The 23,835-nt window shown below is 41.7% G+C and overlaps 1 protein-coding gene across 1 annotated transcript in view; it reads right to left on the minus strand.

Moving 5' to 3' along the window:
• Positions 1-8,544: 8,544 nt before the first annotated feature.
• col11a1a (collagen, type XI, alpha 1a) overlaps positions 8,545-23,835 on the minus strand; it is a 74,224-nt gene continuing 58,933 nt past the window's right edge. Inside the window, exons 51-67 of the mRNA XM_068582226.1 lie at positions 22,344-22,451; positions 21,922-21,975; positions 21,705-21,758; positions 20,617-20,670; positions 17,695-17,748; positions 16,276-16,383; positions 15,926-15,979; positions 15,586-15,639; positions 14,630-14,737; positions 13,461-13,514; positions 13,348-13,383; positions 13,201-13,254; positions 12,829-13,075; positions 12,024-12,136; positions 11,516-11,584; positions 10,119-10,352; positions 8,545-9,863 (exon numbers count right to left, since the gene is read on the minus strand). Of these exons, the coding sequence (XP_068438327.1) occupies positions 9,717-9,863; positions 10,119-10,352; positions 11,516-11,584; positions 12,024-12,136; positions 12,829-13,075; positions 13,201-13,254; positions 13,348-13,383; positions 13,461-13,514; positions 14,630-14,737; positions 15,586-15,639; positions 15,926-15,979; positions 16,276-16,383; positions 17,695-17,748; positions 20,617-20,670; positions 21,705-21,758; positions 21,922-21,975; positions 22,344-22,451 (1,602 nt within the window). The 3' untranslated portion in view covers positions 8,545-9,716. The remainder of the gene's footprint in view (positions 9,864-10,118; positions 10,353-11,515; positions 11,585-12,023; positions 12,137-12,828; positions 13,076-13,200; positions 13,255-13,347; positions 13,384-13,460; positions 13,515-14,629; positions 14,738-15,585; positions 15,640-15,925; positions 15,980-16,275; positions 16,384-17,694; positions 17,749-20,616; positions 20,671-21,704; positions 21,759-21,921; positions 21,976-22,343; positions 22,452-23,835) is intronic.

Raw genomic sequence — 23,835 nt, forward strand, 5'->3', positions numbered from 1 at the left:
CCTGAAGTGGGAAACGGTGGCGATAAAATGAAAGACTGCGTTGTTACCAAACCAACCGGGGTTCAGGTCCACCACTCATGAAGCGTACTAATTAAAGTTATCTTGCATAACACGGAAGAAAAAAGACTGAGAGCAGCAGCAGAAGAAGAAATGGAGAATTGGACTATTACATGCGTACACATTATGCGGTGGTAATTGCCCAACCAACTATTAGCACCGGCATTTTCAAAGAATAAATAATTCACTGAATCCATTATTCAGCCCGAGACACAATGACAGCCAAGGTCTGCTTCAAAGTCCATAGCAACCTAACTCAGTGTGTTTTCTTTCATAATGCACCCACAGCAGACAGGTGCCAGTAATCAAAGCAGCCTTATTGAATGATTATTAAGAGAACAACTTTAAGGCTTTTTTTTTTTCCAATTTGTCCAATATTATCCATGAATTCTTTGAGTGAACACGGAGACCTATCCCTTTCTTCCGTAGCTCCGTTCTCCTCTACCTCAATAGTTTCCTGAGATCCACTCTTACCCTTTCGGGTAAAGGAATGGCTTTTGAAAAGTCTTGCTGTTAAATGTTTTAACAGGTGCTGCCAAGATCTATTGTGCAGTGTTTTCCCCCCGCCCCGTGAGATTTGCCTCCCTTGTCCTTGGCTGGTAAACACAATCTTCACGCTTGTCCCTTACCTGCTATTTAAGAGCTCACCGGCTCGCTACCTCCCAGGAGACGCACCGGGATTTATTGGTAGGGAGGTCAGAGAGCCTGTTGTCCTGTTTGGGATTCATTGCCATGCATGGATACAACAGCTCGTGCACAGGATGGGAGAGTGCAGAGCGGTGCTCATCTGAACTTATTCAAATGAGAGCGTGTCTTTGAAGCATTTCATGGGGTGAGCTTTGTTATGGGTCCCTGTGGATGTGCTGTTGACAGTCTCTCAGGTTTTCTAATGAGGGGAGCCTTGGCATGTGCCTCAGGGCTTGTTCACAACCACTTGCTGTGCGTCTCTGATCACTCCCTACACTTCTTTATCTCCCCTTTCAGATATGGCCCTAAAGTCCACTTGGGGATTTTTGAAAGGCAAAACGCAGAGCAGGACCGGATACGCTCGGTACCGGTTCAGCGCAACCACGGGAGTGTGATTCTGTCCACGGACTCGTTAATGCCAGGATGAGGATTTTCTACAAGGCTGTTCTGAGAGTGACTGATGCCTGGAGTCCTGTCGGACTGAAGCAATGCATTCAGAGAACTCGGACGGGCCTCTTTCCCCCGACAGACACGATCTGTCACCGGACGACCTCTTCAGGGACTCATGCCATATTTCTAGGCGATGCACATCATGCTACATTTCAAGTCTGTTTTTCACCAACAAATTAAAAGCACCCTTTCTCAAAACAGGAAACCAGATACATTTTGCTTACGGCAGACAAAAAACATGCACCAAAAACAACACAATTGATTGACAACCTGTGTCTAACTTTAGAACATATGTTGAGTTACTTACACAGGTTATTATATTGATGAACTGTGGGTGCTGCTTCTCATGTTTTTGAATTATTTCTTATTTTCATAACTGTTTGAACATGAACAAAAGAAGGAGTGGCTTGTCCCTAACAGGGACCCTTACACCTGAACAGATCTCAGTTCATGATGTTCCCTGATAAAATGTTTCTTCTGGTACCTGTTTATAAAAAAATAAAACAGACTTATACACTGTTGTTAACTTGCTGTTGCTCCGAGACCACCGGGTATATTGTTAATATTACTTTAAAATAAAAGCGTTCAATACACTACTTTTTATTCATTATTGAATTGCGCATAATGCGATTAATCTCTGTTAATCACAGAAAAATAATCCGATTAATCAGTTATATTTTTTCAACTTTGCCCAGCCCTACAAAAAAGATCTATCTTGTTGATTAGTGAACTTTGAGCTAAAATAAACTAATAAAGATCTTTTCATGACTCTATCAAGCTTTGGACCCACATAAACTAGAAAAGCCAATCAGACCAGAACGGATCTAAACAAACCAAAAGTCCATCACAAAGGTAAGCGAACAAAGACATTTAGTGTCACATTAATTCAGGGTAATTGTAAATCAAAACTCTCATTTCTTTTGTGTACTCTAATACTGATGTACTCAGTATTTGCTTAGACTCTATTGTAGTGGATAGTTTTTCAGAATAAAGGGTAACTTTGGTAATTTTTCAACCTGGAACAGTGACTAATGGGCAAAACAATTCTTGAAATTGGTCCAGTTTTGAGGGATTATGCTGCAGACATCAGCCATTAAACACGCTGTAATGTAATCGCTCAGGGCAACTCCACACATCCAAAGTCTTGGTTTTTGTTATTAGAATTGTCTGACAAAGTCGTGGAAAGAGCCTTACAGAGAAATACAGCGATTTTCTGTACTTTTCACTTCCTGTTGACGGAGGAAAATGTTGGATTGGTGAATGAAGAGTGCCGTGTGACACTGTTGTTTTCAGAGTTTGATGTATTTTGGAGTACAGAAAGCACTTTGATGCCACGGCAGAATATATGTCTGATTTTTAACAACGTAGAGGATGAGACTTTGAAATGAGACACACAATAACTAAAAGATCGGATCAAGTGAAAAGGTAAAGACATATGTTTTATTTCATTGTGGGGTCCTTCCCATAATGTTCTCAGACACTTATAATTACAATCTGAGACGGTCAGTGGCAAACAAAAAAAAAAGTGGAAGTAAATTGAGGGTGTGTCGTTGTCCTGAGCTTCTTCCCTCAATACTGGACCAATTTCTAACACTGTTGTCTCCATTAGTCACTCAGGCGCAACGACACAGAGAAAGAGGGTTCAGGTTAAAGCTCCCCCTTAACAGTAATATGTCAAAGCCCTTTGTCTTCTCATCCTGAAAGGTGAGCACATGGTGACAGCCTGTGAATCGTGCAGCATCATAATATTTCATCACCCTCTGGGAACACACTGCACCTGTGGATACGAGTAATGTACCACGGCAGGAAGCCAACAGACGCCTAAAAATTTGGGATGATGAGGGAGACAAATTTGCGTGAGGTAACAAATTGCTGAGATGTGATGGACAGCACACAGATCACAGCCACCAACATTTAGAGCATTTGATGCGTGTGCACACCTTAATAATCACACAATTTATATAAGCGGTGTATTAAAAATACAAAATTCAATTATACAACCAACTACCCAACTAGATTGTATTCTCTGCTTCGTGACAGAGGGCAGACAGCGCACGTCATAGACGTGTATAATTTACAATTCTCCACCGCTCTGTGTTACGCTTTAGAGAGTGAAGAGACGGGACTTTTCTTTTTCTTGATATGCAGGGATATTACGTTCAACTGAATTAATCTCGTCACTTCTTCGTGGGTTAAGGTGTATGTGTGTGTAGAATTCAAAACAAAAGCTCAGGTGATTGATTCACCGAGAGGGAGATTGTTTTTGCAAAATTGTATATTCACTTAAATCCTCGAAAATCCCAAATACCTCTACGTTTGACAGGCTTTTTATCCACCGTTTAGCTGATGATGCCCCCTGAATGTGAGGAAAATGTTAAGGTGACAGCAATGCTGTTTCTGTCGTCTCCTTTTCGGTTCTGTTTCCTCATGGCAGGAGTTCAGAGCTTATTTGGATTCTTTGTCAAGCCTTTTTGAGAAAGGTGTCTAAAATAAATGCTTTCGGTTGCCTGGTTAGAGCCCCGACATGCATCTGAACTGAGGGCCTGACAGAAGAAACCCTGCTCGGTCCCAGATCATGTGACACTGGCATACAACACAAATGTAATTGTCAAATGATCTAAAAGTCATTTGAACTCTCTGGCTCCCTGCAGCAGTTGATCTGCCACCTTCATCACACTTACAGAGTTTACAGTAACATCAGGATGAACCTGCTCACACGAAAAAAACAGCTGCGAGCATGTCACGTCCACACACACACGCGGTCTGCTCACAACGGATGTGATGCTAACCGAGCGGTTGGAGTGAAGAAGTCAGATCCTTCCCTGCTGTTTCCCAGCCAGTGTGTTGAGCGGATTCCCCCGGTTCCCGTCTGAGGAGCGCGTGAAGCCGAGAGCCAGGATCGTGCTTTGAAATGATTGCCACTCAGTCCCTATCTGTGCTGACCGAGCACGCTGCCTGCATGTTAAACGCACCGCTTTGGGTTGGAGAGCGAAAATTAAGAGTACATGTGGCGGCGATAACCCATCTGTCAGGTAGAGACGCCGCGTACGCTCGGCAGCAGATGCGAGGAGAGATCAAGTGCACATGGAGGATTTCATTTGATACTGTACATGAGAAGGGGGTTATGCTGCATATGGTTAGTGTTATTATTGGGCTGTTTTTCGGGAGCATTAGAGGAGTCTTGCTGGAGACAGGCATTGTTTTGTCGAAGAACATTTTAGCTCTGGTCAGCAGCATTGTAATGTATCACTGGCCACCAGAGAATTGAGATAGCAGTACAGCTGGAAAGCCTCCACTCATTTGCTGCCGTTGGCCAATCAGAGCCCATTGAGACTATTCAGAGACACGTTTAATTAAAGGCCTTTTAACCAAATTGCATTCATTTGTGGATCGTCATAAAGAACACTTTTCTGCTACTACTCGAAAAGAAAATTATGACAATTAAGTGCAAAATGTTTAATTATTGTCCTTTCTTTCTTGATGTAAGCCATCAACAGCCAAAGCACTCTCCGTGTGTATGTGCTGCTGACATTTAGGCTTTTGGGCTTTTTTTCTTCCAGCCGCTCTCCATCACAAATTGCAATTAGCCAAAATTCCCTCGCCGGGTTCAATCATTCTAAAGTCAGTAGGATATGGTAGAGATGTGTTTTTTCAGTAATCAGATAGTGAACTCACCACTACTGTACATGTTAAGCCACAGTGGCTGCAAAACATACACCTGGGAATAAACCCCTTGCTGCAAAGTGGATCATTAACCTGCTTCACCACCAAAAACACCCACACACGCCAACAAAGAGCTCCAGCAATGTTGTCACCCTCTGTCTGTCTAACTCTACCCACAACACAAGCCGCACACATAGATAGAGTTAAATGGCCCACACCGAAAAACCTTGAAAAACTAAATATCTGCATGTCAGGATCTGATGGGCACGGGATAAAAGATATTCTTTGTTTTTCTCACTAGACATTTCCTGTCAGCTTCTGATTTATAGTGTGTGTGCAAGACTGAACACGGGTCACATGACCATCATATCTGATACGAACCAGCGCCGTAGCGTTCTCTCTTGGTTGTGTTTCTTTGTATTATACGGAGTGGTACTCCCTCTGTATTTCCTTTGTTTTTTGCTCTTCCAATGTAGCTTTTGTTCTATTTACGTATTCTGAAGCTGTAACACAAGTCCCTAAAACAAGATCCCTGTTCTCATGTCACCATGTCGGACACTTTTTGACCTGCATTTTGCGTTTGTTAAATCCGCGTTGACCCGAGACACTTTCTGTCAGGAGGCCTGACAAAGAGTCTCAGGGTGATGAAATAAGAGCGCGGTCGTTTCTGTGAGGGTTCAAATGGAGGATTGCTGCTCTCAGATGGGTTTCCTAACGTAAAGCCCACTGCGGCTGTCGGGGCCCGGTGTGATCCCTCTGGGCGCTGCATAACGTTTTCACATCCTCTGATCCAGAGGATGGTGCAATGTGGGCAGCTATACATGGTTTTATTTCTCTCTCTCTGTCTCGTCTATGCAACTGAGAACCGCTGCTGAAGACACACTGAACGCTCTACCAAAACAAACTGAAACAGAAACACTGATAATGTACTTTAGCTTGGTTTAGGTGTGTGAAAATGCCCAAAGTGGATATAAAAATGTGTTGGAAGGGGTAAAGAACAGACTGACCAAGCATGAGAAAATCTAGTGGCTTTTATAACAAATTAGAGGAGTGGTCAAGTACTCGTGGGCGGGACTAGTGTGTTCAGGAAAATGCAGGGCTGTGTATGCAAAGTACCTGTAAAAGATCATTAAAGGGGTGTCGAGTGATTGGATTCCATTGTTTTGTTTTTCTGCTGTTTTTCTGTACTTTATTATTGTCTGACACACCTCATTTTTGCATTTAGGTTTGATATTAATATTTCTAAATCAATAAAAGTGAGGAAAAAAATGTGTTTGAACTATCCTCCATATGTCAGGTTGGTCACTGTGATCCGGAGGGTAAAGATGGGATGTGTTATGTAAGACAGCTGCTGGAGACACTAGACCAGAGAGGGAGGGGTGTTTGCCTCATGACATCTTAATGTGGCATCTTTCAAGAAGATTATCGTTCGCGTTTGTTGTCGTGTTTATGCAGCGTCCTCGTAAGCAATCATCAGTCAGTCGAACCGTGTCAACGTGGTGATTTATTTCCATTGATTTACAATTAATAAAGAAGGCCTTTCTTTGAGTTGATATCATTGCCTGTTCAGCCGTGGCTTCTTCTTCTCTTCTCGCTTTCTGTATTTGAAACAATCCAGAATGGTAAAAAAAAAAAAGAAAGAAAGGCGCATCATGTCGTGTGGGCTGACACTTATTTATATGATAATGTAGGGATTATTACTATGATCTTCCACAACAACTCAAAGAAGTTTGATTGCTTCCTTTAAATAAATTGTACATCCTGAATATGTAAAAAGACCCATTAAGGATGCAAGTACCGTAATCTCCAGAGATAAACACAGTATTTACTCTAAAGCTAGTTGTAAAGTACCATGAATGTGGGGCTGAATTCTCCTCTGAAGCCAATGGGGAGGGTTTCTTGATTGCTTTCCCTGTGTTCGGTTCTACATGAGTATTCTCTTTGGTCCTTTCTCCAAAGAAAGAAAGATAAAACGGGATAGCAAAGTCCATTTCTTTTGCTCAGCACAGACCTGTCAGTTGTTATTATGTGGATTTCTTTTGCACTCTTCCAGGAGAAAATAAAAGGTTTAGCAGTGGTCAATCCTTTGAGGTGACTCAGCCCATCACTTACATTTCTTTGAAGGAGCCTCGAGAGGACTGAATACTAATTTGGCCTGTTTTTTTTTTTTTTCTTCTTTTTTTTTCTTCCTCCCCATCATAATTTCAGGGCGAGACGAGGAGCTGCAGTCATCTGGGTGTAACAACCAGCACAGGTGTAAAAGGTTCATCATTAGAAATACTCCAAAGAAGTCTTCTCGGTAAAGGGGCAGGGATGGAAACTTGAAGCAGTCGTTTGACATTTCAGGAAATTCGTTTATTCACTTCCTTGCCGACAGTTGGATGGAAGTACCACTTGCATGTCTGTTCACTACAGAGGAGCGTGACGCCCCAGCAGCCGGTCAGCTGAGAGAAGCGTTGATGTCTGAGAAGAGGATCTCAAAATCAGCCTTCCCACTAATTACTGTACCAATGTATGTCTCGGTTGTTTGATTTGTACAGAAACTGGCCAGCGCTTCACGACAGAGACGATGTACAGGACTAGTTGTGGCCGGGAGCAGTTGCCAAGCAACCGGCCGAGATTCCAGGAAAGTACTGGTCCCACCCGGGAAGGTCCGGTCTGCCAAATAGTTTTTCTGAACCGCCCCCTGCCCCTGATTGGCTACCGGCGTGAGATTAGATGGAATATAAAGAATACCAGGATGAGCCAATCAGGGGCAGAGGGAGGCGGGTCATGCCGTCGCCTATTGTTTTTACTCTTTGGTCTTTTTATGGTTTAATTAAACCAGCTTCAGAGGTGCTGGTGGGCAGATTCTGTTGCCTTTAGACAGAGCCAGGCAAGGTTTTCTTCTTTTGCAGTCTTTATATATTTACCGGTCAGATGTGAGTGTTGTCACATCTGCACGTAATCACCACGATACAGATTGCAGTTCTCCCTTCCTGTGCTTTGCCGCAGACAAACAAACCTCTTTCCCCCACCAAGCCACGCAGCATTGTCAGACACAATTTCCCAATGTTCTCACTCAGAAGTCACACGTGCAGTTTTTCTGTGAGGAAACAATCAGAGCACTCACAGGTAATTTAAAGGTGATGAAGACAAATCCCACATAGCTCTATGGCCAAATTGAAATTCAGATTTGGTATGAAGGGTTTTGTCATAGAAAGGAATTCACAGTCATTCTCCACTCTGTTGGAGACTTTCCCTCTATTCTGTAAAATAAGCCTTTATATTTGATACTATCTGAATACCTCAAAAAAAAGTATTCAGTGGAGTTAAAGGGCTTTGTGTGTGAGCGCTTTTTGAAAAGGCAAACTTGTCAGATAGTGAACTATACAAAATATACTATACAAGTCCAGAGCCATACCTTCTCAGATGCACAACGGAAATAAGCAGCAAATGTAGGAACGTTTGAATGAGGCATTGTTTTAATTCTTTCTAGGACAAAAAGGAGACATTTTATTCATGTACTCAGAATGAGAGGAAGCTAAGGTGAGGTGGTTCTTTATTGGTTTCAAGAGAGATGGCGTTGCACCGGCCCAGAGTCTTATTGAAGCAAAAGATCCGTGATTTTAAGCATTAGATCTACCGCAAAGTCATGTTACACAAACCATTGAGACATTCAGTTCACTGTTGTTTAGAATCCAGTTTTTAATATTTAAATGAACTATAAAAAGCACATTAAAACATTTTTCTCATTGTAGTTACAAAAATGGGTCACCTAAAGGGCTTCTCATTGCATTCACAGAAGGATTTGAACAGTGGATGTCTAACAGTTAACGTATTTCTCTCTTTAAAAAATCCCCACCCAAATATATAAACTTAATTGCTTAACCAAGGTATATACAGGGCATAACATCCTTGCATCTTACAGGTTATCAAGAAAGTTTGAGGTATACAACCAAAATAAAAGCCTGTCAGAAAAATAAACAGAAAAAAAACAACAAATAGAATTAAATAAAGGAAAAATGAATGCCATGATTGCTTCCTACGAGCACAGGATCACAACATTAGTGGGAGATGTTGCCGTCTACGTGCTGGTGTGATACTTCCAGCTGTTTCACCTCCGGTCACAAGGGCAAAACAGCAGATAACCTCAAGCTTTGGACTATCAATATATACAAAGGGAATACAGTCTAATTTAGAAATAGAGAATTGTTTGAATGCTCACTTTATTTGCTTCATGACAAATACACAGTATGTGTTGGACAAAAAATGTAATTATAAATGTATTTGATTGGATGATGTCTTTAACTTACACTGTATATCTTTGAACCAACATTGAAATTAAAGAGCCGGAAGCAGAATCGAATACACATGCAAGTTTTGAAAGTGGATTCAGAAATAACAGTATTGTACAAAATAATAATTACAGTTTTCTTTTATAATTATCAAAATACACCTTCTTTCTTAGCACCTCTTTATTTTTGTGTGTGTTTTGAACAAGCACCATTGTAGTCATTTTCATACAGCACCTAGAGAATCCACAGAGGAGGTTCGTGTCCCCAAATGTCGCCTGACCCCCTCCTGGTTACCTCCGATTCACCCTCCTCCGCCACACGTTCAAATGTCCTTCACCTTTGCTCCATAACGTGGTTAAGTCATGTGGTTCGAGCCCTACAAGGGCAACAAGTATTTTCCTGGGTTACACGTACATACATGGAAAGACATGTTTGCTACACCATCTCTTATTCAAAACTTGCATGTGGCATAGAATAGGGTGGGGGGCTAGAAATGGGGTTTGGTGGTTCCCAAAACGTCTCAACTTGACTTTCTTTGCTGGCCCCATCAAGTCCTTTTTTTTTTCTTTTTATCATTTTTATTTAGCCAAGGAAGCAGATGGGCCCAACTTCAAACCCAAACTTCTGGTTCGGGTCCCCAAAGTCAGTCAACATGACATCGATGATGGGAACCTGATCGATTTTGGGAGTATTAATCTCCATCACAGTCTTTCCGTAGCCCTTCCTCGTCTGCAACAAGAGAGACAAGGACACAAAGAGGAAGCCATTAGACACACAAATGCCAAAGCACACATTGCTGTCACATGTTTCTAACTGCACAAAACCTTTCACTGTGTTCATGCTGATCATCAGATCAGTCGGCTCGCTTCAGAGTCAGGCTTTTCACAGGCATAAGCTGTCATCAGCGACAATAATAGTTTACTGCTCTTCATTGTTTCACCACTAATGTGACATCATTTCATGAAAGATTGTCCTCGGGCTTACCGCACAACTGTCTGAGAGGGCCTTGATGTAAGGGTTATTGTCGTAGGACATCTCCTCATCGTTGGCACCCAGGAAGCGCAGCCCCTTGTCGTAGCTGTCGCTGGTGGCGTCGTGCCACGCCACGGACTGGTGGCAGCTGTAGGTGAAGTTTTGCCTGGCAGAGGCTGTCAGTAGTCTGAGGAAGGTCATCTGTACCATGTTTATTGAGTTTCCTTCCACGTCAACATAGGAAAACTGTAGGTGGGCAAAGAGAGAGCAAACATGAGCCTATATATTATAAAACACAAGCAATATAAGAATAGAAATGTGTAAATATATGGAGAAAAAGTTTCTTTGGGACCCCATAGAGTGTTTTTTTTTAATTTGTTGCAATTTTGATACTAAACAAATTCAATAATGTAAATTAAGAAATAGCGCTGTATGGAGCAGAAAGGGGAGGAGCCTCCGGCCTTCGCCGTCCAGCAGCTCATTGACTACAGTTCACCGTTGCTGCAGGATTCTGGTGAACGTACAACCAACCAATCGTTTCTTCACTTCCCTGCAGTCAACGAGCACGAGAGTTTAGCCGACACATGAAAAACGCCACGCGGGCATTGCAACTCCAACTGTGCCACTGAGCGCCGACGCCTTTGAAAATAATCTCTGATAACAAAAGCTTGAATCGAGAGTAACAAGAGGTCAACAGAACCCGACTGGATCATTGACTTTGAGAGAACCGTGTCTGCAAACGTGCATTGAAAGAGCGACCAGATGTACTGTACTGCGCAATGTTCTGTCACAGTCAGTCCTTTAAAGCCTTGTCTCGGTTGAAATACATCAGCATGACACCAGTCTGATGGAGCCGGGCAAAACTTGTTTCTTTCATTTCTGAAGACAAGAAATAGTAACTGATGTGTACTGGGATGATTTTAACTGTTCAAGGGCAGAGAGGGGTCTACTGGAATGCTAAAATACTGAGGCATCCTGTTGGAGTCCTCTGTAATGTTTTATTGATGCTCTCTCCTTTATAAAACAGCCCACGCATTGTAATGAGTAATGACAATAACTGAAAATGAGGCATTAGTTCAAAAGGATGTAGATTATTTTAACTAAGCCAATGGTGTTCATAATAAAAGCATAGCTCTTGCATTATGAATTCCCTTTGCTCAGCTGTGCCTGAAGTACGGACACACTTTAACCATTAGGCATTTTCAGAGTTCTTTACGGGAAGCAACTTCAGGTCACTGCCTTACAATTTCATGGGCGGTGATGCTATTTCAGTCTATTAGCAGCTGTTTGCCATTTTGCAGTGTTCCTGCACAGGTACAATACATCGGAGAGATGGAGCGATCCATTTAGTTTAGACCCGAGTCAAGTTGTTTCTGTTTTGTGTGGTAAACTGAAGGAGGCGGACTTACTATTTTACCACGCTTAAATTCACTGAACCATGTCCCAGGGACTTCCTTGGGCCATGAAGATAATCTGACCTGTGAAACACAACACCAGACAGCGCAGATTAATAAGAGACATTATCATGGGCATTATCTTTTCTTTGAAATTATGATGTGAACATTACAATGTTGTAGAAAGCTAAGCCTAAAGGGAAGCATCAAAGTGTGTCATCTGGGAGCAGAAGATAAACTTGTATGTCATTTTAATATCTTTGGCAAACTGTTTTCACAAATTTCATCGAGTCAAATCTTTCTGTAGTATTGGCCTTTTGGTGGGTTTTTTGTGCTGTTTACACAAAAGTGAATATCAAATCTGTAAAAGCTTAGCCCTGAAGCAAATCAAATGGGTGCCTTTGACAACTTCAGCCTGTTTGTTGGTTTGTTGGTTTAACATGATGACTTAATATTTGAGGAGGAATGATGATTAGAAACAGGCTGTTATGAATCTTGTGGGTACAAATCCAAAGTCACTTACTCCATTCGACTTCTTATCTGGATAGATGCAGGTTTCGCCCCCGGCGGTGAAGTTACAGTAGACTTTGAAGGAATCCCCAGAGCAGCCTTGGTTTGGATCAATCCAATATTCGCCTACGGAGAACCAAGCACACTCAAACACCCTGTTCTACTGGCATCCAGAGAAAATGGATTAAAGCTACTTTTCAGAAATAAGTGTGCGAGCATTTCTTGATCCTATGTGAAATTCTGCTTTAAAGCAATTTGCTGCTGATTGTTATGGTTTATACACAGATAGATGACGTGTTGTCATGCCTGAAGCTGGATATAATTTATGTGTAACAGTTTTTAACTCAATTTTCCTCAACGGAAGTAAAATGAGTGAAGATTTCCATATTGCTGTAAATGAAAACCTTTTATCAGTCTCATTAATCCACTTTGCAGGTTGATCGCCCTTAATGGTACTGAGAAAACTGAGGGCTCAGAGGTCGTGTCAAATGACTTAGTATACACATATTTACCAAAATAGACAAACCCAAAGACACCAAAGGAAAAATGGGAAACGGTCTAACACTGATGAGTCCAATCTTCTCTGAGCAGTGTTCTCAATCACGGCTTTCTACAAAAAAGTTTGTCTTTCACAAAAACAGGTGTCTTGACCAACACAAACGTTGAGCAAAATGGAGAGAATCTGTAGTGTCTCAATTACAGAGAGTGATGACGCTCAGTGCATCCTGACTCCTGTGATTTACTGTGTTTGTATATACAATTCTCTTTAATCATGTCTTTACCTTCATGTCAAACACGCCTGCTTAGACTGAGCTTACCATCAGGGAACTCTGGGTGGCAGAGCTGCAGGTCTTTGCATGTCCTTGCAGGGTTGTTTTGTGTGCCCATGGGGTATTTCATGCGTTCAATGTCCTGTTTGAGGTTGTTGAGTGAGCCGAAGATGTCCTCCATGCCCTCGCCGTAGTCCATGATTGATGCTGCTGCGTCCGACTGCATGTCACTGGAGCGCTTGGTCTTCCTGGGCGACTGGATGGGCAGGGGCTGGATGACTTCACCTGGTGGGCCCTGGAGGGTGTGGTGGGAAAAGCGGTTAAAGATTTCATACCAAAAGACATACTGTAGATGTTGTAGCATGCTACAATTTTAACTTAGTGGTAAAATAGGCAACAGTAGTGGTCTTTAATACTCACAGGAGGACCAGGAGGACCAATTGAACCAGTGTCTCCTTTTGTACCAGCAGGCCCCTGGGAAAAAAAACATGCATAGAAACATGTCATCTCAGATAAATCTAACATACACAGTGACAAAATGATTTTAAAAACCAAGATAGTACTCACACTTGAACCCTTGGATCCTTTGGGACCTTGAGGGCCCTGCACAAGATAGGACATAATAAGTCATTCTATCAGTGCAGAATCTGAACGAAAGACTGAATCAGTAAAAGACTTACAGGCAGACCAGGAGAACCTGGGGGACCGAGAGGACCGGAGGATCCACCGATGCCCTGTGAAAAGATGAGATGAAAGCAGAAGTCAGATATATAACAAAGAATCCATGGAGATAGAAGTATTACTGTGAGGCTTGAATAATGAGTGAAAAGAAAAAGCAAGGAGATACACTGGCAAAGGACCAGTATAGCCTAGCTTCTCTTTATATATATATATATATATATATATATATATATATATATATATATATATATATATATATATATATATATATATATATATATACACACACACATAGTGTATGAGATGAGCAAACTCATAATGTGCTTTCATATGGATGTGTTTATTTTAGCAATCCAGAAAAGGCCAAACACTGTTACTGTGAATTTTTTGAACCCAGCAATTCACAATCCAATGCCTCAATTTTATCAGGAAATAAAGACAAACATCTCCACAGGTTAAAAAAAGCCGCCGGGCAAGTTCGTGTTGCAGGCCTATCTTCAATCCTTAAAAAAAAATGGTAAAGTGAGTGAAAACTTTTTTGAAGCCCTCGTGCTCTGAGAAAAGGGGATCTTATGATTTCATTAGGCTTAATGTCCAGCTTCCTAATCAATACATCATCTTAAATCACTAAGCCAAGGAAGTACAAAGGCCGCAGCAGGACAGAATAGCACATTCAGTTGTTCTGCAATGTTTATTTAAAATGGATGAAGGCTGTCACGAGTCCTTTATCGAGACTGAGCTTCAACCTTCTGTCGCTACTGATTCCTGTCTCAATGGTTGAGAAAAATACATCTATATTTTAATGAAAAGGAAACTCCTTTCAGAGTTTTCCACAATGCAGGTATATTATTATAGCAGGCATCCAATAGACATAAAGGGATCACAATGGATGGAGGTTTTACAATTTAAAATATGTGCTAACAGTGTAAGGGAGATCAAAAGTTCAAACAAGATGCCTCACAATCTGTCAAAAGCTTAAACCAACAGAGCGTTTGCTCTTTGTGGATATTGTGAGGGAAGAGATGTGCAGAGCTGTGCAGGTGAGCTCTGCTCTGCAGCTGTGGTAACACCTTTGGCCACAGTGGAGGTGCAGGAGGTGGAGGTGCAGGAGGTGGAGGTGCAAGCGGCCCGAAGGCCAACGTGGGAATGGAGCATATTAACTACTTACACCGTCGCCTTTGCCACCTGGAGAACCTTGGGGCCCGGGCAAACCTCGGTCTCCCTTCTCTCCTTGCTCACCAGGGGGTCCGATGAGGCCGATCAAACCTGGATGACCCTGAAGGACAAAGTTAACGTTAAAGACGACTGCAATGTCAACAGCAATGTCTCTTTGACTTTGGCTTTACTCAAACTCTAAAGCTCTTGCCTACATGTCTCACGTGGGCAAAACTCCAATGGTTTTTTTTTCCCCTCAAAAACTGAAATGCGCATTGGGAGGCTGTGAAGAGTGACGTTTCATTATAATACAAATCCTCAGGCTTTATAATTGAAATGCCTCGTACAAGGGAAACTTACAAAAAAGACAATACTCACAAACAATTCACAACACAAAGATGATGACTTTGAAATAGCCAAGCTCTCTTACCGGGGCCAATGATTTGACAGCATTAAAAACGCACAACTCGCACCGCGGCGCCTCCATTGTATGCTCTTAAACTGCTCTCTCTCAAGCCATCATGTCAGTGTGTGGGAGGCAATTTAGATAGAGTAATGCGTGCTGTCTGAATATCCTTTGCAGTTATATTTCACCAGCAAATTTGACAGTGGCAGCGAAGAAAAGAGCAAGATTAGACAGATTAGAGTGATACATCACATTGAGCTGCCTATTCCATCACATTGAGGTTCGTCTTTTACAGCAGCTATGGCAAAAACACATTTTGTTTTCTGAATGTTAACATAAGAGCTATTATAAACGCAGCTTTGTAATTCTAAAAGCTGTCTCGCTTTTGATCAATTGCAACCGTGGAAGCGTTGTGCTCGTGGTGGGCAGCCTTGACCTGAGTCTGAACTTAGATCACGATCCCGAGGTTCCTTTCACTGCTTTCCTGTTTGTCTTCCAGCTTATTTGGAAACTGGGGAATGAAACAGCTTGGGGTGCGACACAAGAAAAGAGGCTACGCTCACCTTTTCACCTTTAGACCCGGGGTCACCTTTCAGGCCAGGAAGACCAGGAGGACCCTAGACAACGATAAGAGAAGTTACAAATCAATTTTGCAGGAAAATTAAAGAAACAAGTAGACGGGACATGGTGCTGAAAATAAGGACAGGAGAAACATGAACAGGGATAAAAGCGAGGCATAAAAATCACACTTTATATTGAGAGAAACAGATACAAACATCCATGTATGACAGATATGACTTGTAGGCAGTGTCTAGCTGTCTTTGTTTAACCAGACTGAAATACTCCAACTCCAGCTGGATGGATAATGTGAGCAAGAGGGAGAGAGATATTAAACACACTAACCATGGGACCAGGTGGGCCATCTTGTCCTGAGGAGCCGGGCAGTCCTTGTTCACCCTGTGAAAAGTCATTCAATTGCGGTGAGCATTATAGCCTGCTGTATTTTCTCTGGCCTGCCATTGATTTGCTGTGCTCAGCATGATGATTAATAGCCCAAACAGGCCAAAAAAGAGTGCTGGAATAAACAAGCGAAACTAATGTGTAAGCCAAATGGGTGTATTGATTATTCCATGAAGTCTATCATCGTACCTTTAATGTGTGCACACTGTGGGTGTGTGTCTGTGTTTGAGAGTGGAGTTGCATGCATATGCAGCGTATCACAGGGAAAGGTCGCTGTCGTTGCTCAGACTTACCACAGGACCAGGGATTCCACGCAGACCCTCTGGGCCGGGCTTTCCTGAAGGTCCCTGTGGTCCAACCGGACCGGTCTTGCCCGCTGGACCCTCAGAACCGGACTCACCCTGTATTCAAAAGTTGTGAAAGCATGACTCAGGTTAAACAAATATAACAATTCAGGAGTTTAAGCTTACTTTGCCTGGTTGAAAGTAGCGTACACCTCACATGCATTAATGCATTTGCATCAATGCTGTTTTTTTGAGATTCATATCTTGTGATCAATGACCTTTTGTGAGACATTGCAGCTTTTAAACAAAGTGAAGCCTCTATAGCAAGATACAACTGACAGCGGTATATTTGCTTCTTTACAAAAATCTAGATAATAAAATAATTTGTCGTGTTTGATAATGGTATAGAATAAAATCTTCTTGTACGAATCCTAAACTCTGCATCACATAAAGAAAACTTGGTTTGTGGTTGTCAGGTTTGCTTCGGAGACTTTCTTGGTATCCAAGAGTATTCGTATTTGAATTTAGCGGCCGGCTGCTGTTAGCTTTAAATTATGCTGAGACAGTAGATAAAGTGTGTAAATCGGGAAATTGGGACAAGTAAACAAGAGTTAGAGTTATCAAATGAGCAAAAATGCTCCTTTTCCTCCAAATGAGGTTCAGAAGAGGCACAAGGACACACGGGGCTACATCTTGCAGTGTTTTCATAGGTTCATGATAAAATGAGTACGGCCTGTGGCTCTGGATCAGAGTCGTGCCATAGCTAACTGTAATCGGAGCTATGTCAATATTCAAAGACTAGACAGAGCGCATAAAAATATGATATCAAGTTTGAGCTGCAAGGTTTTTACAGGCTGAAAGCAAAGTGGTCTGAACTACTTCTCTGAGATTATTACAACCACAGCTTTAACTCTGTTTCTAGGAATTTTCAAGATTCAGATTTTGATCAAAGTAATCTTTCATTGCAAAGTATATAAACAGTTCACAATCCTGACACAACAAAGTAGTATAGTGTAATGAAAAATTCAGTTCTACATCGATTGGCCAGATTAGTTGAGAAGAGAGTTGTGTTTTTGTAGTAAATTTCATTTATATTCAGCGTGCACATGCTGGTGGTGATCGATACTGCCCATGGACGAAGCAACAGATCATATATATAGATTTAGACACTGATGAAACAAGGAGATTGTTGGAAAACAAGCTCAGAAGAACTTCATTTGGGTCTGATTCAAAGCAAGAAACAAGTCAATCTTATTCTGGTGTTTATTTTCTGCATCCATAAATTTGAAATCTAATCCATGGTGGAAATTAAATTACTTCTGCGTTTTGTGCTTTTAATTCAAACACGGGAACAACGGGGACACGGTGAGCACCCAAAGGACTTGCTGAGACGACTGTACTGTGGGGAAGATGAGTAGATTGGGTTACCTTGGCGCCCTTCTCTCCTTGCCTGCCCTCTGCACCAGCGGTCCCCGCAGGCCCCTGAGATGGACGACAGGACACGCTTTAGCGTTTCAACACAGCATCAACACACACTTCCTGTACAACAACACTGCGCAAACACAACAAAAGTGAATGTTCATCGTTGACCTTCCACAGTATTTCAGAGGCTCACATCAGTAAGCAGAAAGAAATGATCAGCACTAAGGAAGCACCTTGGTACCCCGTGGTCACGGGGTCGGCTACGTAACCGCAAACGCCCTCGGTTCGATTTCTGCTTCGTGACCTTCGTAGCGTGTCATATCCCTCCTCCACCCCTCCCTATTTCTAAACGTTCCTCTGTCAAATTAAGGTTGGAAATGTCAAAAAATAACTCAGGTCCCCTTTTGGCATTTCACTTACATTTTTATTAGATTTCATATTGAACAATCGCCTTGCCTGACAAGTACTTGGTGGACGCTGTCTTCAAACAGATGATAATCCGATGCCCTTGAATCTGCACTACTACAGTTATCAAGATCTTTTTGAGGGACTTGTCTGCCCACAAAAACATACAATCCCGCAGTGTAGCAACATGGGAATACACACAGCCTTTTCCAGTCGCACTAAGGGTTGGCGCGTCGTCTTTTCTGACTGGTCAGGAGCTCTCAGGCCCTCAACGATTTCTTTCAACTCCACCTCCAGTCGTCCCCCTTCAAAACCACTCTCCATCCAAATTCCATTCTCATCTTTGCTGATGGAAGCCTGAGTGCTATTGACTGAGAGGCTGTGCTGTGAGCTCGCCCCCGTGGTTGGCGCTTTCATCTTCTCCTGATGTGTACCTCTTACTGGTGGGGAAGAGGCAGGCTCTTGATCAGCACAAAGAGCCATTTCAATTGTAGTGCCATGGACGGCGGCGAGAGTCAACGTGTAGGTGTGTTCATCGTGTTCAGGTTGCCACGGCACCTTTTGTTGGCGCTGCAGCATCAGGTGTACGACACACACTTCACTACTGTTCTTAATTGCATAAAATTGGGACCAGTTTCTTAGAACGGATAAAAGGTATAAATATTAATTAAGTCGTGACCTTAACCGTCGAAAAGCCAGTTGAGGTTAATAACTTTTAGATATTTATTTTTTTCAAAAACCAAAGTTTAATACATATCCAGTATTAAGGCCACAGCCAGTCAGATTAACATAAAAGGTGCTGCTGTTCTAAATGGACTTATTCAGAATGAGAGGCTGTGCTGGCGAGATTTAGGGATTGTTGCAATTTTCTACATGCAAAATGCTGTGAAGACACAAAAAAAAAGCCAACAGATCCGAAACAACACTTGCTGTGGAATTATGTATTCAAAGAAGCAACCGGGCGAGTAGCAGCAGGGATCATCTTAGGTCCCTTTCTTCCGCTCAGCGATTAAAGACCTCTGGGTGATCAAATAGCCCTTTTCCTTACCATAATCCCTAGGCCATTTGGTGCAGCAGATGCTGATACCATGCTAAATACTAAGAATGTAAATTTCATTGGGCATATTAGAAAAGCAATCAACCCTGGTTTAAAAATGCATGACATGTCGTTCTTTGAAATGCAGTCACTCGCTTGAGATTGTGACTTTTCTTTCAAATTCAGGAGAATAGCTGCTCATTTTCATGTGGACTTTGAGCTTCCCATCATATTGGAAATATGTTAATGTTCCACACCAGATGCGTGCATTCAACGAGTAGCTTGCTGGCTTTGATATTTCACTCAGTTATCTCACCCTCATACTGCAGGATACGAGATAGAGTAAGAGAGGACATCATAGACACATGGCTGTGTCCAAATCCCTCTCTTACTCATTACTCCCTTCAAACTGTCCAGGGAGTTGTATGTGGGGAAAGTTCCCTTCCTCTAAAAAAGGAAGGAGTAACAGCATGCTGTGGTCAATTTGGGGCATATTTTCCCAAATTAATAATTACGGAGTACTTGGCTGTTTGTGTTTACTTTGAGTCCAGTCTGTAGGATATCATATGTCTTACTATACAGCATACTATATAGTGAGTAGTGAGGGATTTTGTACAACTTTAACTTTTAACGTGGTAAAATCGTTTTTTTCTGATTCGTAACCTTTCACGTTTTCTTAAAGCAGACACACAGTTCCTCTGGTAGAGGCTGACAAAACTCTCAGTGATGATAATCACATCAAAATTGACTCAATAAAGGTTTTATTTTATTTCCTTCTCTTTTTGTTGGGCATTGCTGAAGCCCACCCTTCCCCTCTCATATCTTCTTAACAACTTTACCACGTCCATGTTCTGCCTTTGTTTTGCTCTGACTGTCAGTCAAGCGCCATGGATCAATACTGTGTCAGACTTGCTATATCTCTCTCACTTTCTTCCCACTGCCCTCATGAGTTTGCAACCCACAGCTCCTTTTTCCTGCTATTTTTCCTTAACCCTTTTTCAATTTCTTGCTAAGTCAAAAAGAAGTAAAAAAAAAAGAAAGAAAAGAGAATCATGATTTTCACATCCTGCTGTTCGTTTCTCAATAGGCTTTGAGGGAGATTTCTTTGCAGACAGCACATCTGCTTGACCCCTTAAATCTCCCACTTTGTTTCCCCCACTCTTCTTTTAATGAAAACGACTCTCTCCTGCTTTACTGCCAAGATTGAGCTGCAGAGGAGTTGTTGCAAAGCAAGGCGGGATGCCGGTCTGTTGGCTATGAAGCCAGAGTACAATGCCAACAGACGCACACTCTGTTTTAAAAATGGCTGAAGACATTTCACATAGGCTTGTTGGGTCATCATTTTAACACAAACAAACGCTTTCGTCAGCAGGAGCTTTCATACCAAAACAGCTCACTCTTGCAATAATACAATGCCAACAACAGGGGACCATCAGACGGTTTCAAACGAAAGGCAGTACTCTTAGTTTTAATGGTCACAGACTTACTCTCTTGCCAGGTGGTCCAGGTGGGCCAGCTTCTCCTGATGGACCTGGAGGTCCCTGAAAACAAGCAAGGAGACAGGGGATGAATGGCGCCATTGTAGACAAGTTGTTTTAACAAATCAGTCGGCGCTTGTATGAATTGTGATGAGAGAGCAACGTGCTTATGTCTGCCAAAAGGACAATAACGCACAGAGCATATTGACATTTAGGGTACGATCAACCCCAGAATAGTCCAGAAGAGTTAAGCCAAAAACAAAAGTTGGAAGAGGAGTCAGTGCACTGCCTGACATTACACGTACTGTGATTCCTGACACACTCTCATTCAATTATCTCTGAGTTAATTACAAGCAATCAAACCAATTTTTTATCATTTGCATTTGTAAATATTTGGCTGTACTAAAAAGTGAAGGCAGAGTTATTACTCTGTTTTATAGGTTGAGTACACAGACAGATAGAAATGTGAATAACAGGAGGATAGATGTGTTTTCCTTTCAATGAATAATGAGCGAATATAGGAAGTTAAATATATTTTTTATATACCTTCCCAAGTGCAATTTCCCACTGTAGCTTTTCAGCATGCAACCATAAACTTTTGAAATTCATTCAAAATTAAAATTTGCAACATTCATCGGGTTAATGAAATATTTTCTGTTACTCTTTGGCATCGGCAAATGCTCATTTACATTCATGAATGTTAATAAGAAGTGTGAATAATTGCGCTCGACACAAGGCTAGGACATTATTGTTTGGCTTCATTTCTAATCAAAGTTAATGAATCTGCAAAGCAGATAAGACCATTTACCCTACATCCAAGAGCATGTAGTAAATATAATGCAGGGCAATGTATTTACTGACTGTATGTAATTACAGCTTTTACTGCAGGCAACATCTTGTTGGACCACTTTAATATAAAATAAACGCAAACAAGACACATTCCTAGTCACTTGTGAAAAGTAGCTGATCGTTATGATAATTATATTGTATTAGGTGTTTGAAAAGAGCCTCTTAAGTGAACCGTATAGTACCTGCTTTATACTCATGCAGTAATTTGTTCAGTCCAAACAATGTGAAATTATTGTGTTACAACTTACCGCCTGACCGGCTTCACCATCCTCTCCTTTCTCTCCTGATTCTCCATCAGTGCCCTGTGAGAGAGAGAGATGTGCTGGTTAGATCATGTCTGTCACTTTAAATAGTTATCCTATCTTTTACCATCAGACTCTTTCATTTATGAATGATTCACAATACGATAACCAAAATCATCTATACCTATATAGAGTGAATATTGCTTAAAGATGTCATACTTACAGCAACACCTGGCTCTCCAGGAGGACCTGGGTCTCCAGGGAATCCAACAGGTCCCTTTAATGCAGGGATTTGAAATGCATCAGTGTAACAAAAGAAACAGGATACAGGTATTATGGACATGCATAAGAATTTAGACGTCCTGGCGCACCTGGTAACAACCGTTGAAGGCAATTTGATGGACTTGATGATGATGTTGCGAATCCATGAGAAAAAGCATCACTGCATGCATTACCATGCAGGCATAAAATATAATCCCCTCGCAATAAAAAGGCTTTTAAGTTCCTTCAATACGTGCTAGAATAAAATTGCCAGCCTTACGGCCAGTGGAGGACTTTTCTTTTAAAGCATCACATTTGAGCCTGTTAGCCGGAGTGACAGACACTTTATTTTTTTCTGGTTTTGAGAGTATTTGGCGGACTTACAGGGTTGCCCTTTGGACCGTCATCTCCAGGTGGTCCTTTGGCACCCGCAGGTCCAGCCGCTCCAGGGGGACCAGACTCTCCTTTCTCTCCTCTCTCGCCTTTAGGTCCCTATAGTGATGGGGGGGGGGGGGGGTTGAGGCATTCATCACATCAGTACGGTACCACAGAGTGCAGCAATAACATAGACGTGTGGACAAATGCTGCTGAGAGCGATTGGATCCAAAGCGGCTCTCAGTGTGTGTAGCAAAAGACAACAACTCTGGATGGTCAACGGTGCTGATGTGAAATGAGACTGGCAGCAGGGTGTTTTTTTTTCAGCACCATGAGCCTTGAGATGTGATGTTAATGAATTCAGCAGATTCTCTGAAATGTGATTTGGTGGGAAATTGCCAGACGAGTAAAACAGAGATTGTCCTGTATGTCCCCTTTTGTTGCTCTTATTTTACGCTGGTTGCTTTTTCTGTTCCTCAAACTTCTTCCAGGATGACAAACACAAGGTCGAGTTTGTCTACTGTACAGCTCTAAAGCCGCATTAAATATCTGGTTAAAATCAACATTTTAATCATTGTTTACAAAAACACAGTCTTTTCACAGCATGGTAACATCCACACATCTTAACAGCGTTTCATCACCCTTTTGTATATGTGTCATGTGTGTGGCTTAATGCATTTTCCATGACTGTTTCTAGTGTGTATCAGTATTGTTTGCGGTTTTCAGATAGCTTTTAGCTATAAGGAATTATAGAGAAATGTTATTGCAGCAATTGTGTTGAATGTTTTACACGGTACAACATTAATGAAGTTAAAATAAAGTAAATGATATTCTATTATTTTTTCTTCTCAATTCCCATTAGATTTGTTGGTAGTAACTAATACAAAATAATGTCTTCACTATATTGAAGTAATAGAATTGTCCTTATGTCATCAGTACTGAATGCAACACTTGTAAAATGACAAAAGAATAACTGAAAAGCATTGGCATCCAATGTGCTTATGATGAGGGGCTTAAGCTGCACACTGACTTTGAAAATGTCAATGACACCAGCAGTTTGATGGCAACTAACAGGGGACATTATGAATGCTTGTAATCACGCTCCTCTGCCACTCCCACTGGAGACGGGCCATCTTTTCAATCTGCTGTTGTACCTCGATAATGATAAATGAGGTGGCAGAGCTAATAGAGCCATCAATGATGGCTGTTTGGTAAATGTTAAAAAAGCTGAACAAATTGTCATGAATCTCTCTATGGCGATAACACCGGAAAGCATATGGATATGGCAAATGTACATAAACTCCTTCAGAATCTTTTCAAATACAATTTGACATTCACTATCACAAACACTATAGTACATCAGAACAATCTAAATGTGAGGTATTAAAAAGGACTTCCAAAACATCTAAAGTCCTTCACTTCTCAACCTTTGTAGCCACCAAAACAGGCAAAACCACAGTTAAAACTACTCAGCAAAGGGTGTCTGCTGTTTTGATGTCAA

The sequence above is a fragment of the Clinocottus analis genome, unplaced genomic scaffold (genome assembly GCF_023055335.1).
Source record: "Clinocottus analis isolate CAN_PGR_092001 unplaced genomic scaffold, fCliAna1.0.p SCAF_18, whole genome shotgun sequence".
Lineage (NCBI taxonomy): Eukaryota > Metazoa > Chordata > Actinopteri > Perciformes > Cottidae > Clinocottus > Clinocottus analis.